Here is a 14,728-nt window from a genome sequence, read left to right as displayed (position 1 = left end):
CAGGCGAGATGTAAAGCTTTTTGTCATGTAGTCATCAAGGGTATACAATTGGGCCTATGGCCCCAAAAGCCAATATCGATTATGTTTCGTTGAATAGTTCACACGCTGACACTTGTTGATGTCCCAGCACTGAAATCTGCAGCTATTTGCGAAAGGGTTGCACTTCTGTCACGTTGAACGATTCTCTTCAGTCGTCATTGGTCCCGTTCTTGCAGGAGCTTTTTCTGGCCACAGTGATGTCAGAGACTTGATGTTTTACTGGATTCCTGATATTCATAGTACACTTGTGAAATGGTCATACGGGAAAATCTCCACTTCATCACTACCTCGGAGATGCTGTGTCCCATGGCTCACGCTTCCACTATAGCACCACGTTCAAACTCACTCAAATTTTAACAACTGCATCAGACACTTGTCTTATGTAAGAGTTACCAACTGCAGTGCCATACTCTGACTGTTCACATATATATGTGAATATGCTTGCTATACACATTTCTTTGGCACTTCTGCGTATTGTAATGCTTTCTGTTTTTTGGAAAGAAAGCACCTGTAGGTAGAATGATGATAAACAGCTATTACCTTGAGATACACCATCAATAGTGATGATAAATGTGGCAAGTAACAACAATCTGAAAACATCAACAGCTAAATATATGATCCAGATACTTCCAAGCATAGTGTAGGGACTAGACAGCACTGGGTAGTGTTTTAGCTCCACTTGTCATCAATACCTACACCAATAACCACTTCCTGTATGCAAATGATCTGCACAGAGCAAGAACTTTACAATGTGGAGAGAAATCTGACAACTGCCCTCAGAAATCTGTCAGGGTAGTGTAATTGGAGCTAGTTAAGATAAAAATCTTGTAACATACAAGTCTGCGTATTCCGTTAATGAAACAGAGAGGTTCCTTGTGAGCTGTGTGGTTAGGACCCACTTACACAACTGTTGTCTTTCAAAATACAAAATACTTGCTAGTAGTAAATTCAAAAAGCACTGTAAGACTAACAACACGAAAAAAATAAATAAATAAATAAAAAATAAAAAAAATTGATTTCAAGAATCTATGCAACAGCAAAGGCACTGTGTGTTCCCCCCCCTCCTGCTACGTAATAGTCTCTCTGGTCTTGTACAGAGAGTCATATACCAATCGATTTGTCAACGATCTTTCTCTGGATGACAAAATAAACATGAGAAACGGCAAAGTGACGAATATTTCAGGAAGCTCTGCACACGAGTGTGGGACAGCAAACTTCCTATGGTGACGAAAAAATCTCATCTATCAAGTAAGTGTGCTGAGCACCATCTTATATGGTGCTAAGAACTGGACACATTACACGAGGTCTGCTCAACAAATTCTGGATCATTTATAATTTCACACCAATGGTGTGTTGGAGCAAAACATACTTGGCATCCCTGCACATACCTGAGTTTAATGTGTAACTGCCGGAAATTTCATTGTTGTAGGTCAATTGGTTATTGTTCAGTGCTCTATTGAGTAGAACATTGTGTCACACAGTTTGCAAATTTCGGATGGGAGTTAGAGGAGCAATGCATCTCCATTAAATTTTGTGTGAAAAATCAAGAAAATCTTTACACAGTTTCATCAAATGATGCAGGAAGCCTATGGTGAAGAGTGCTTAGCTGTACTCAGTGTTACGAATGGTTCACATGGATTACAAATGGCCAGACGAAAGTTAAAGTTGATGCTTGTTCAGGTCATACTTCGATGTCATGCCAGGAACATCATGTCAGGAGCGTCAACAAAACTGTGCATGTCAAACAAAGGCTGGCTGTCCGACAGATTGCAGAAGAGTGTTAACATTTCAGTTGGATCATGTCACGAAATCCTGATACAGCATCTTGGAATGCGTTTTGTTGCCACCAAATTCGTCACACGTGAGCCAAGACCAGAAAGACCTTTGTCTCGCAATCTGTGAAGAACTTTTGGATTGCGAAAATCAGAATGCAATATTCCTTAGGAGAATCTTAACTCATGATGAGATGTGGGTCTACGGTTATGATGTTGAGACCAAGATTCGAGAAAGGTTCTTCAAGACCAAAAAAAGCTCGTCAGGTCAGGTCAAAAGTCAAAGTCATGCTTACAGTTTGCTTTGACTCTGACGGACTAGTTTATTATAAATTCATGCCAAGGGACAAACTGTTAATTGATGGTATTATTGGGCTGTGTTGTGATGCCTGTGATAAAACGTGAGAAGGAAATTGCCAGAAATGTGGCAAGACAATTAACGGATCTTGCACCACGATAACGCACCTGCGCATTCATCCCTGCTCATGTATGACTATAAAACAAAATTCCTGTGCTGCCTCATCTTCCATACTCTCCAAGCCTGACCACTGAGGACTTTTTTTTATTTTCAAAGTTGAAAACCCTTTGAAAATCCAGCAAAAGGCATACCAAAACTGCTTCCGAAAGTGAAAAATGTTGATGGCAGCAGTGTAGCAATTATGGAGGAGAGTATTTCAAAGAAGATCATGCACAATAAGTAAAAGGTAAGTGTAGAAAAATTTTGTAGACAAAGTTCTGGAATTTTTTGAACCGACCTCGTACATGAGCTGAACACTTTTCATCTACAGTGCTTACGAAACAGTCTAAGCATAACACATATGGACCAAAAGACAAATGAGTTGATTGTGAATACTGCACAGCTACCATGTATCACCAACCATCTGAAGAAATGTCGCCTGCGGTGGCTAGGACACTTACATCGTAGGGACTACTCGCATCTTCTCCATTACACACTACTTAGTGAGATAGCACTTGCCGAGTGACCCCCTGGAAGACATGCATTGCACTTTAAGGACTGTGTCAAGTGTGATATGAACACATTTAATGTTGACTGCCAAACTGGGAGGAGCTCGTCAAAGACACCACAGCAGGTGGAGGAAACTTGTCAAAGAAGGCAACAAGTCCCACAATGGCACCTGGCTCAACAACTTAGCTGTGAAACGAACATGTAGGCAATCACCTCTGACAAATCCCTCTTTTGCAGTGATAAACACTTGCCCCACTTGTGGGAGCCAAATAGGTGCTCTCACTGAATGCCTATGAATAGGTTCATTACATGTTATCTCAAATACACTCCAAAACACAGACTTCATCAATCTGGAATAACATCACCACCTGTACAATGTGCAGTGTCCGCTGGTTAGGATAGACTTAAACTGGGGTAGAATAGAACTCACCTACTGAACAGACATCCCTATTCTGCAAATTCTGAATACCAACAAAAGCTATGAAGCTTAGCATGCCTCCCAGCAAGGCAAAGCTGGAACAGTGAAAGGAGAGAACACCACACTTCTGTATATGGATGGCAGCAGCCGAGCAGCTGCCCCTTGGACACATAGAAAGTTTATCGACAGGGAAGTCAGGAAACATTTTGATTCAGACTGGGAAGATCCAAGAACAATAAGAAGAAAGAGGACTTAACTGTTGGTGATATGTACTGTGAATGCAGACAACAACAAATCACAAGCTTCAGTGGCTTCTGTATCCAACTTTCCATGGTATCATTCATGTCACCCCAAGGGCCACAGGAATTCCAAAGTTCCTGACACATGAGACATGAAGATACAAGTGCATTACATGTGTTGTATTTTCCCACTTTTAGTCTTCTGTTTCCTTATTTGTAATCAGTCTGTACATTGGCACATTTCTGACTTGAGAGTAAATAAATGACCTTCAATGGCCTCACCCTTAAGATTTCTCAGGTGTGGGAGCTAAGTTAAGTTTTACACTGAATATGAGGCTCAAAAATCACAGTATTGTCAACATTATGGACGAACCTATAAAGTGCAATTGACTGGAGCTGAATATAATAGATTTTGTTTTCAGTATAATACATAAAACAGTACTTACAATCCACTCCTCCAACCTCTGAGGCATCAACTGCAACTGACAAAATTACTGTTGCTAGGGGACTTAAAGAGATGGAAATTGTAGTACTTCTTGGACTTCCATTTTTCAATTTGCTTGGAACATTAATTCTAAGAAAAATGGGCACTATTTCTGATCACTTAATACTGAGAGGTCTCTTTCCTCCCTCTCCCGTCACTTGTGGAGCTGACCAAACTTCCAGCTTGGCACTTGAGTGCACACAAATATAGCACAATAAGTGAAACACTAGTTGACGCTCTCAAAGTCGCTTCTGGTTTCAACTGTTATCAGCTGATCATAACAAAGTTGTGACACTTCTTTTAATGTAACACTCTTACTGCAGTCTGGAATATGAATAATTTAAGGAGTGAAGGCAGCAACTCACTGAATAGTGCAGGTGCTGAGTCACTGACAGAAATATAAAATAGTATGGTACATTTGCTAGCTTTTACATGAATTATGCTTCAGAGCTATAGAGGGTACATACACCTGTATGACTATGCTGCACTGACTGAGTGCATTGTGCCAGCACTGGGGTGAGAGGTTGTGTCAGTTGGGGTGGGGGGTTAGGAGGGGGAGGGGTGGGGAGGAAGAGGAGGAGGGGGAATTGGTGAAAGGTGGCAGACAGTTTGGATGGAAAGATAGTAGATGCACAGGATAGGAACTTAGGACTGGTGAGCTCATTGTGGCCATAAACAAGAGCTGCTGTGTGCAGTGCACTATGATGTGGAGGAATGGATTTCAAGGGGGAAATATAACAGAGGAAGAAGAACATGGAGGAGGAGATGACGTGAGTGCAGGGTAAGTGGAGTTAGTGTGTTCTGTGGTAGTGGTGGAAGGTGGGTGTGAGGCAGGGGCTAGTGGAGACTGACATGAGGTAACAGGATTGAAAGGTGTTGCATGAACAACTCACACAGGATGTGAGGCAGCCATTGAAATCCAGCAAGTTGTGTTTTGCTGCTGGGTGGCCCACTGTGCTCTAGGCCACAAATGGTGATAGCCATTCATTTCAGATGGTCAGCTAGGCTGTGGTTGCATCAATACAAAATGCTATAAAGAAGTTACAGCAATGCTGGTATATGATATGGTTGCTTTCACAGGTTGCCCTTCCTCAGACAGGATAGGATAAGCTAGTGATGGGGCTGGAATACAATGTGCTAGATGGCCTTCCATACAGGTACAACCCATGCAGCAAGGATTGGAGGACATGTGGCCTACAAATGGACTACGATATTGAACAGATTAGGTGAAATGCTGAATACCATTTTTGGGACAGTTGGGAAGGATTGTGGGTACGATGTTCCTCATTTCTGAGCACAACGGTAAATTGTCAAAGCCTTGGCGATGGAAATGGTTCAGTTGCTCCAGTCCAAGAAGATTTTGGGCAATGAGGTGGTGCTCCTTTGCAGCTGGTTCCTGGGTGTTGGCTATATAATCGCCTTGCGGCAAAGTGGGCTATTCTCATTTCTGTTTACGATCACTTGATGTTGCTACTTAGTGTAAAATTATTTTTTTCATTATTCATATTGGAATCTTGTGGGTTAAGTAGACACCAACACATACTGTAAACAATTCAATTGTATGTTTCTTCTTTCTTTTTTTTCTACTGGTTATCTAACTTTATTGGTGGATGTCTCATATCATGATTGCTTAGAGCAGGGCTTAACAACTGGCCGGTTTTGAGCGCGAGTACTCGCGTCTGCTCAGGCACGTGCTCGCGAGCAGGTTCAAGGTCGTGGAGTAGGGAGGGAGGGGAAATGCGCGCGCACGCTTGAATAGGGCCGCAGCGTGCCTATTGAATTCGTGCTGACTGTGTAACGCTTAAAGTACTACGATCAGTTCAGATAACAGTCATTTCGCTGGTTAAGAATCATGTCAAGTCGCCGTTGTGTAACCCCAACCATGCTTTCGCAGTTCAACCCCCATTGGGATGAATTGTATCGGTTTACAGAAAAAGACGGTGTTGCAAAATGTTTACTATGTCACAAAACGCTGAATTCTTTTAGGAAATTTAATTTGCAGCGACATTATATGTCGTACCATGCGAAAGACCACAGAAGTGGAAAATGTGATGGACCAGATCGTGCACAGGAAGTTATTAAACTTAAAAGGAAGCTATCCGAAGAAGATCTGGACGACAAAGAAAAATCAACCGAGGCAGCTCTCAGAGTGAGTTACAAAATTGCTTTGCTTTTAGCAAAAGCCCTGCGCCCCTTCACTGATGGCGATTTAATAAAAGAATATTTGGTAGTTGCAGCGGAACATTTATGTCCATCTCAAGTTGAACAGTTTCGGAATGTGCCATTATCTAACATGACAATTATGTGTCGCATACAGGACATGGCAGATGACGTCCAGAGCCAGCTTGCAAATATCTGTAAAGATTTTATGGCGTTTTCTCTAGCTCTGGACGAAAGTGTTTATATCACTGGAACAGCACAGCTTGCCATATTTATTAGAGGTGTTAATAGAGATCTTCAGGTGAGGGAGGAGCTCCTCGATGTAGTAGCCATGAAGAACACTACAACCAGAGGTGATATTTTAAGTAATGTTGAAGAAAGTGTTGAAAATATAGGATTGTCGTGGAATTCTTTAGTTTCAGTCTCTACTGACGGTGCACCAGCGATGACAGGGGAAAAAAATCAGGTTTCGTTGCGCTGTTGAAGGAGAAAATGCAAAAACTGACTGTGCTGAAGGAAATAAGGGGCGTTCACTGTGTGATCCACCAGGAAAAATTATGTGCAAAGAGTATCGCTCTAAAAAATGTGATGAGTGTTGTTGTTCGTACAACCAATTATATAAGGAAGCATGGGCTACAAACACAGGCAATTTAAAAGCTTTCTTGAGGATGTAGAAAGCCAGTATGGTAGCCTGCCTTAATACAGCGAGGTCCACTGGCTTAGTCGTGGCGAATTATTAAATCGATTTTTTTGCCTATTAGATAAGATAAATATGTCCATGGAAATAAATAACATGTGTGTTCCTGAATTGAAAGAGCCTTCAGGGAAATGTGATCTCGCATTCTTAGCAGATTTAACTAGCCATCTGAATGCTTTGAACATTTCACTACAAGGTAAAGATCTGCTAATTACTCATTTCATAGATCGAATACGAGCTTTTAAAATGAAATTGACACTTTGGGTGAGTCAGCTGGAAACAGGAAATCTAGCTCATTTTCCTAAATTATTATCCATGCAAGGTGTTCACAAAGACTGTGAACGTTATTCACATAGTTTAGTTGCCCTTAAGGAAGAATTTGATCAACGCTTTCAAGATCTGACAGCACTAGACAGTGATTTTGAACTGTTCTCCTCTCCATATTCGGCAAATATTCAAGAGATTCGTCCTCAGCTGCAACTAGAAATTATTGACCTGCAGTGTGACAGAGAATACAGAGACAAATTTCAGAACAAGAAAAACATTTTGGAATTCTACAGACACTTCTCTCAGGACAGGTTTCCTCGTTTGCACAAACTGGCAGCTACAATTATATCAATGTTCGGTTCCACATATGTTTGTGAACAACTGCTCTCTGCAATGAAATGTAACAAGACGAGCCTGAGAAACGCATTTTCTGATCGAAATTTAAACTGCGCGCTGCACCTACAATGCAAAAGAACAATTACTCCGAACGTAGATGCAATTGTAAAGGGTAAAAAGTAAAAGATAACCGAGAATCCCACACTTCAGTGACACCTTTTATTGTGTAACAGTTTACAAATTAATACGAATGTAGAGGCATACACTAAGCTAATAAAATTATGTGGCACGTGTACATTCTCCTTTATTTGTTTCATTTGTCACAGTAATAATTCGTGAGTGATATCCCTGCAGGTGGCCGCGGATTTACATTGACTGGCGGCAGCTGTTGTGTTCCCCATGTGACTCTCCCCCCTCTCCACTCTGGTCCGGTAGTGGGGGTAGCGTGCTCGCGCTGCTCTGTGCTCGCGCCTTGCTGCTCACAGCTTGCTCTGCGAGCACGTTCGTTGTGAAGCCCTGGCTTAGAGGATATAGGATTTGCATTAATGAATGCAGCTCTAAGTGGTACTTCACATTTGTATCCATTCTCTGTTATGTGTAGAGTGAAGCACATTATAAAACACGGTGAGGGGCTTTGCGCACAAGCAAGATATTGGGTTTCACATGGAGCCCAGGCAGTAGCTTTTTCTGCCACATCCATCTGCTTTATGTGCTTCGGGATGTATATGGAATAGTTAGTATTGATTTAAATATTAGAGGAATATGTATGGTAATTATTTTGATACTGTACTGTTAATTTTGGTGACTTAAAGTAAACACAAAATATATTATTTGCACAAGCGAGTGCAGTAGTATTTCATATATATTAATATTTTGAATGTGAGAGAAAACAGTATTCCCACATGGAGCTTGTCAATGTTTCCAGTTACTGGAAGGAAAAAAAATGCATGGAATATTTCACATGGAACAGAGAAATAGGGAGTGTGGAGGCCATCATGCCTTATTATGTGTACATCGGTCTAGTAACTCACTTTCCATCTCTTGTACTCTGGTCATTAACCACTTCTGAAACATGAAGCAATGAAATATGCACATGTACATAATACAGTACATTCTGAAGAATCGCCAAAAATAGTGTAGCGTTTATTTTTAAAAAGTAATTTTCAATAATTTACAAGTATTGGTATGTTTGTTGTACAGTTTTCCTGTTGTACACAGATTCTCAGTGCCATGAAAATATTCCAGACCCGCACTTTTTAACATTGTTTTGTATTTCATTTACAGTCTATCAGAGTTCACTACTTTTACTTTTTTACCAATGAATGCTAACACAAGCATCCTCAGACCTTGATATTTATCTTATTATATTTTACACACAGTTAATAAATGTGTTGTCAAATATGCAATAACCAAATTTTATAAAATATATCACATTACATTAGAAAATATTTAGGAGAAACACGGACAAATATAGCTGACGAAAGCATGCAAAAGCCTAGAGAAAGTTTGTATCCATCAGTAGATGTCAAATGGCCGACGATTATTAGATTTACAGTTTTTGATTTGTTCTAGAGCTCTTGATGTGAAATATAAATGAATGGAATAGAAAGCATCATCAGGTTTCTTACCCGCTGACAAAGTGACTTTGCCTCTTCACTAAATTTATGGGAGTATTTTTCCTGATCTTCTTTGACTCTACGGTCCACTTCCTCTCGCTTAACCTGTGAAACAAAACACATTACCGCCTCAACAAAACTAGAGAGGGAATGGTATACAGAGAGGAGGGTTGGATTAAGGGAGAGTAAAATGGAGGAGAAGCAAGCAGGAGGGAAGATGAAAGGAAACAACTATATTAATGCCAATTAAACAAACTGGAAGTCAAGCTAGTAAAAGCAAAGAAGATGGGATTGCGGGGGAGGGTGGTTGGGAGGGGAGGGGGAGTCATGACATGAAACACATGGTTGCATCTAGGACAGTAAAATGTTGTTAATCTGTATAAAAATAAAAAAAAAAAATCCACCAAAATGTGAAAAGCCTCAGAAAACGTTCGTTTGCTTTCTTAACTCGGCTAGAATTGTGAAAAGATATGGAAATATTCTATCAACAAGTTATTACATTACGACTAAGCACAGGAAAAAAAGAAGTTTTACTTTATGACCAATTCCAGTATTTTTTTTTTTTTTTTTTTTTTTTTTGCCAATTTAGTTGTAATTTTTCTGCCAATTTAGGTGTTATCATTTTGCAATTTTGGTATTGTTGTGCGTCTATTTTGTTGCCATTTTTCATCAATTTTTGTGCTACTTTCAATTTTGATATTGTTATGTGTCAATTTTGGTGCCTTTTTTTTTTTTTTTTTTTTTTTTTTTGTGTTACTTTCTGATTGCTTAATTTTGACTACTGTACGTTCTTTATTTTTGTCTTAATTGTTTTTCAGTGTTATGTTGAAAACAAAAATACACCTATCATTTACATTACATTCACAGACAGGTGAAATAAAAACAAATGCTAAAATATTTAAGCTTTAGAACATAGTTCTTCCACAGTAGAAACACATTCACACAAGCACAACTCACACATATGGCCAAAGTCTCTGGGCACTGGGCCCTGACTGTGACTGCATTTGATGTGAGCCACAATCTAGCTAGGATGGGTAGTGAGGATAGGGAAGAGGTATGGGATCAGGAGGGGAAAGGATAGCAGGGGGTGAAGATGCTAGTTGTTTTTCTTTTTTTTAGGGCGCAAAACTGCTATGGTCATTAGCGCCCAGCCCGTGACTTAGGAAACAGGAAAAAACCGAAATTGAAAACCAGCAGCAATGGGAACAAAGTCATAAAATTGGAGAAACTTAAAGCAGAAGGAAGGCTTAAAAATCCACTACAGAAAGGGGTTGGTTGTCCCCAAAAAAAGCTTCAAATGACTGACGTCATTTCACTGGCACTAATAAACTGGAGAACGCGGTCGGCTGAGCGCGTGTCATCTGCTAAAATCGACGATAAATCAGGCGATAGCTGTAGACGGGAGCGTAACGGATTAAAATAGGGGCACTCAATTAAAAGGTGTCTTACCGTCCACAGCTCAGAGCAGTGGGGACAGAGAGGGGGAAGATCGCCACTTCAAAGATGTCGATGGCTAAAAAGACAGTGCCCTATCCGGAGTCTAGTTAAAATTACCTCCTCCCGACGACGCATTCGGGAGGAAGAGGTCCAAGCACAAGGAAGAGCTTTCACTTCCCGCAATTTATTATGGGGAAGTGTTGACCAATGCGCGTGCCATAAATGAACAACACGACGACATAAAACGCTCCATAGATCGGCGAAAGGAATCGATTGACTAGCTGGCCGAAGAAGAGAGACTGCAGCCTTGGCTGCAATATCGGCCGCCTCATTTCCACAGATACCAACGTGTCCCGCCAGCCAGAGGAACGCCACCGAGACGCCCCCCAGGTGGAGCAAGCGCAGACAGTCCTGAATCCGGTGGACCAGAGGATGCACAGGATAAAGAGCTTGGAGACTGAGGAGAGAGCTGAGAGAATCTGAGCAGATAACGTACTGTATCCGCTGATGGCGGCGGATGTAGTGGACAGCCTGGAGAACAGCGTAAAGCTCCGCAGTATAAACCGAACACTGGTCGGGAAGCGGAAAGTAATTTGGGGTGTCGCCAACAATATAGGCACTCCCTACACCTAACGATGTTTTCGAGCCGTCGGTGTAAATAAATGTGGCGTCCATCATTTGTGCACATAGAGCAGCAAATGCCCGACGATAAACAAGTGTAGGGGTACCATCGTTGGGAAATCGACAAAGGTCACGGAGCAGGCAGATCCGGGGACAGAGCCAAGGCGGTGCTGTACCCCAAGTTGTCAAGAAGGTTTTAGGAAAGCGGAAGGAAAGAGAATGGAGCAGTTGACAGAAGCGGACTCCCGGGGGCAGTAGGGAGGAGGAGCGGCCTGCATACCCTACATCAAAGGAGGCATCGAAAAAAAGGTCATGGGCTGGATTAGCAGGCATGGAAAACAGATGGCTAGCATAACAACTCAGAAGGACTGCTCTCCGATTGGACAGCGGAGGTTCAGCAGTCTCAGCATAAAGGCTTTCCACAGGGCTAGCGTAAAAAGCTCCAGACACTAAACATAATCCACGGTGGTGGACAGAGTCGAGACGCCGAAGAATAGACGGCCAAGCAGAGGAGTAGACTATGCTTCCATAATCCAATTTCGAGCGCACTAAGGCGCGATAGAGGCGGAGAAGGACCACTCGGTCCGCTCCCCAGGAGGTACTATTCAGGACACGGAGGGTGTTAAGGGATCGCAGACAGCGAGCCGAAAGATAGGAAATGTGGGAGGACCAGCACAGTTTTCTGTCAAACATAAGAGCCACGAATTTAGCGACGTCCGAAAACGGAAGGTTGACAGGACCTAGATGTAAGGATGGCGGAAGAAACTCCTTACGTCGCCAAAAATTAACACAAACGGTCTTACTGGGAGAGAAACGGAAGCCGGTTTCGATGCTCCAAGAGTGGAGGCGATCTAGACATCCTTGAAGACGTTGTTCAAGAAGGCTGGTCCGTTGAGAGCTGTAGTAGATCGCAAAATCGTCCACAAAGAGGGAGCCCGAGACATCAGGAAGGAGACAATCCATAATTGGATTGATGGCAATGGCAAACAGTACAACACTCAGCATGGAGCCCTGGGGTACCCCGTTTTCTTGGGAGAAAGTACGGGAGAGAGTAGTGTTCACCCACACCCTAAATGTGCGCTCTGCCATAAATTCGCAAAGAAAAAGGGGTAGCCGACCTCGAAAGCCCCAAGAGAACAGTGTGCGGAGGATGCCTGTCCTCCAACAGGTATCGTATGCTCTCTCCAGATCAAAAAATATTGCTACTGTTTGGCATTTCCGGAGGAAATTGTTCATGATATAAGTGGAGAGAGCAACAAGATGGTCAACTGCAGAACGATGCTTTCGGAATCCGCATTGGGCAGGTGTTAAAAGACTGCGGGATTCCAGCCGCCACGCTAGACGGTAATTCACCATACGCTCCAAAACCTTACAGACACTACTCGTGAGAGAAATGGGGCGATAGCTAGAGGGGAGACGTTTGTCCGTTCCAGGTTTCGGAACAGGAACGACGATAGCTTCCCATCATCGTCTGGGAAAGGTACTGTCGGTCCAAATTCGATTATAAAGGCGAAGGAGGTAACGCAGACTATGGGTTGATAAATGCAGCAACATTTGGATGTGGATACCATCCGGTCCTGGGGCGGAGGAGCGAGAAGAAGAGAGTGCATGTTGGAGTTCCTGCATGGAGAAAACAGTATTATAGCTTTCGCGATTTTGAGAGGAGAAAGCAAGAGGTCGCACTTCCGCTGCATGTTTCTTCGGGAGAAACGCTGGCGGGTAATTGGAAGAGCTCGAAATCTCAGCAAAGTGCTGACCCAACGAGTTAGAAATTGCGACGGGGTCCACGAATGTATCATGCGCGACAGTGAGCCCCGAGACCGGGGAGAAATTAGGCGCGCCTGAGAACCGTCGAAGCCGACTCCAAACTTCCGAGGAGGGAGTGAAGGTGTTAAATGAGCTAATAAAGAATTTCCAGCTTGCCTTCTTGCTATCGCGGATGACACGATGGCATCGCGCACGGAACTGCTTATAGCGGATACAGTTGGCCAAAGTAGGATGGTGGCGGAAAACACGGAGAGCACGTCGCCGCTCACGTATTGCATCACGGCATGCCTCGTTCCACCAAGGAACTGGGGGGCGCCGGGGCAATTCGGAGGTGCGTGGTATTGAATGTTCCGCAGCTGTAAGAATAACGTCGGTAATATGGGTGACCTCATCGTCGACGCTGGGAAAGTGACGGTCATCGAATGTCGCTAGAGACGAAAAAAGTGTCCAATCAGCTTGGGCAAACTTCCAGCGTCGCGGGTGCATGTATGGCAGTTGAGACTGCAGTCTAAGGACACATGGAAAGTGGTCACTCGAGTGTGTATCATCAAGGGCGAACCATTCGAAGTGCCGAGCTAGCGGAACAGTACCGACCGCAAGGTCCAAATGAGAGAAATTTGTCGTGGAGGCAGATAAAAATGTAGGGACCCCAGTGTTGAGGCAAACTAGATCCGCTTGGTGGAAGACGTCTAGCAATAGTGAGCCACGTGGACAAGGATGTGGAGATCCCCAAAGCGGGTGGTGGGCATTGAAGTCCCCAACCAGCAAATAGGGGGGGGGGGGGGGGGGTGGAAGCTGACCAAGAAGATGAAGGAGATCAGCTCGTGCCATTGGTGTGGACGATGGAATGTATACAGTACAAAGAGAGAACGTGTATCCGGAAAGGGAAAGACGGACGGCGACAGCTTGGAAGGAAGTGTTTAAATGGATTGGATAATAATGGAGAGTGTCATGGAGAAGAATCATGAGTCCTCCATGTGCTGCAGTGCCTTCAACAGAGGGGAGATCATATCGGACGGACTGAAAATGAGGGAGAGCAAAGCGGTCATGGGGAGGCAGCTTTGTTTCCTGAAGACAGAAGATGACCAGCGAGTGGGATCGTAAGAGGATCGACAATTCATCCCGATTGGCTCGAATACCACAGATATTCCAGTGGATAATGGACATAGAGTGAACAGAAAATGGAGGAATGTGACCAAGGGTGCTGTCAACTCAACGACTGCTCAGAGCTTGCGACCGACAGCATGGAATGGCATTCAGCCGAAGGCAGATGATCCTGATCCATAGGTTGGTCAGGAGCAGCTCCTGCCACCAGCGATCGGCTGGTTGACCGGCCACCAGCAGTGCGCCTCGGCGACACAGAAGACGGCCGAGGGCGATTTCCGCCAGGTGGTGCTGTAGATGGGACACGCCTTGGTGGAGAAGGAGAGGAACTGGGTTTCTTTGTAGCCTTCTTGGAAGTATGATGTTTAGATGGAGGAGGAACCGATGGTTGTGAAGTTGCGGTACATAAAAACTCTTCACGAGTATGCTCTTTTTTGGAAGTCTTGGTGTCTGACTTTTGGGCTCGAGATTTAGCAGAACCCGACGAAGGGTGAGCCATAGAGTGGGCAGGCGAAAGTGGTGAGGTGGAACGGGCGATCTTTGCGCTGGCCGATCTGACGACCGTGGCACTAAAGGTGAGGTCGCAAGTCTGCGTGGCCGCCTCCTTTGTTGGCCGAGGAGAAGCAAGGACAGAGCTGTATTTTCCTGTCTGAGGCACGGTGGGGTGTCGACTGGCGAATAATTTCCTTCACTCTTATTTCCTGTATGAGCTTTTCGTCCTTAAAAACGGGGCAATCTCTAGAGGAAGCAGCGTGGTCACCCATACAGTTGATGCAGCGAGGGGATGGAGGTGGACAAGCACCC

The 14,728-nt window shown here is 43.7% G+C and overlaps 1 protein-coding gene across 3 annotated transcripts in view; it reads right to left on the bottom strand.

Annotated features, from left to right (window-relative positions):
• LOC126473559 (G protein-coupled receptor kinase 2) overlaps positions 1-14,728 on the bottom strand; it is a 164,728-nt gene that overhangs the window by 39,923 nt on the left and 110,077 nt on the right. For all 3 annotated transcript variants that reach the window (XR_007586481.1, XM_050100693.1, XM_050100694.1), the window contains one exon: positions 9,008-9,100. Coding sequence is in view for 2 of the 3 variants with exons in the window: in XM_050100693.1 (XP_049956650.1) it covers positions 9,008-9,100 (93 nt within the window). In the remaining variant the exon portion in view is untranslated. The remainder of the gene's footprint in view (positions 1-9,007; positions 9,101-14,728) is intronic.

The sequence above is a fragment of the Schistocerca serialis genome, chromosome 4, assembly GCF_023864345.2.
Source record: "Schistocerca serialis cubense isolate TAMUIC-IGC-003099 chromosome 4, iqSchSeri2.2, whole genome shotgun sequence".
In the NCBI taxonomy this organism is placed as follows: domain Eukaryota; kingdom Metazoa; phylum Arthropoda; class Insecta; order Orthoptera; family Acrididae; genus Schistocerca; species Schistocerca serialis.
This window is presented reverse-complemented; position numbering and strand designations above follow the sequence as displayed.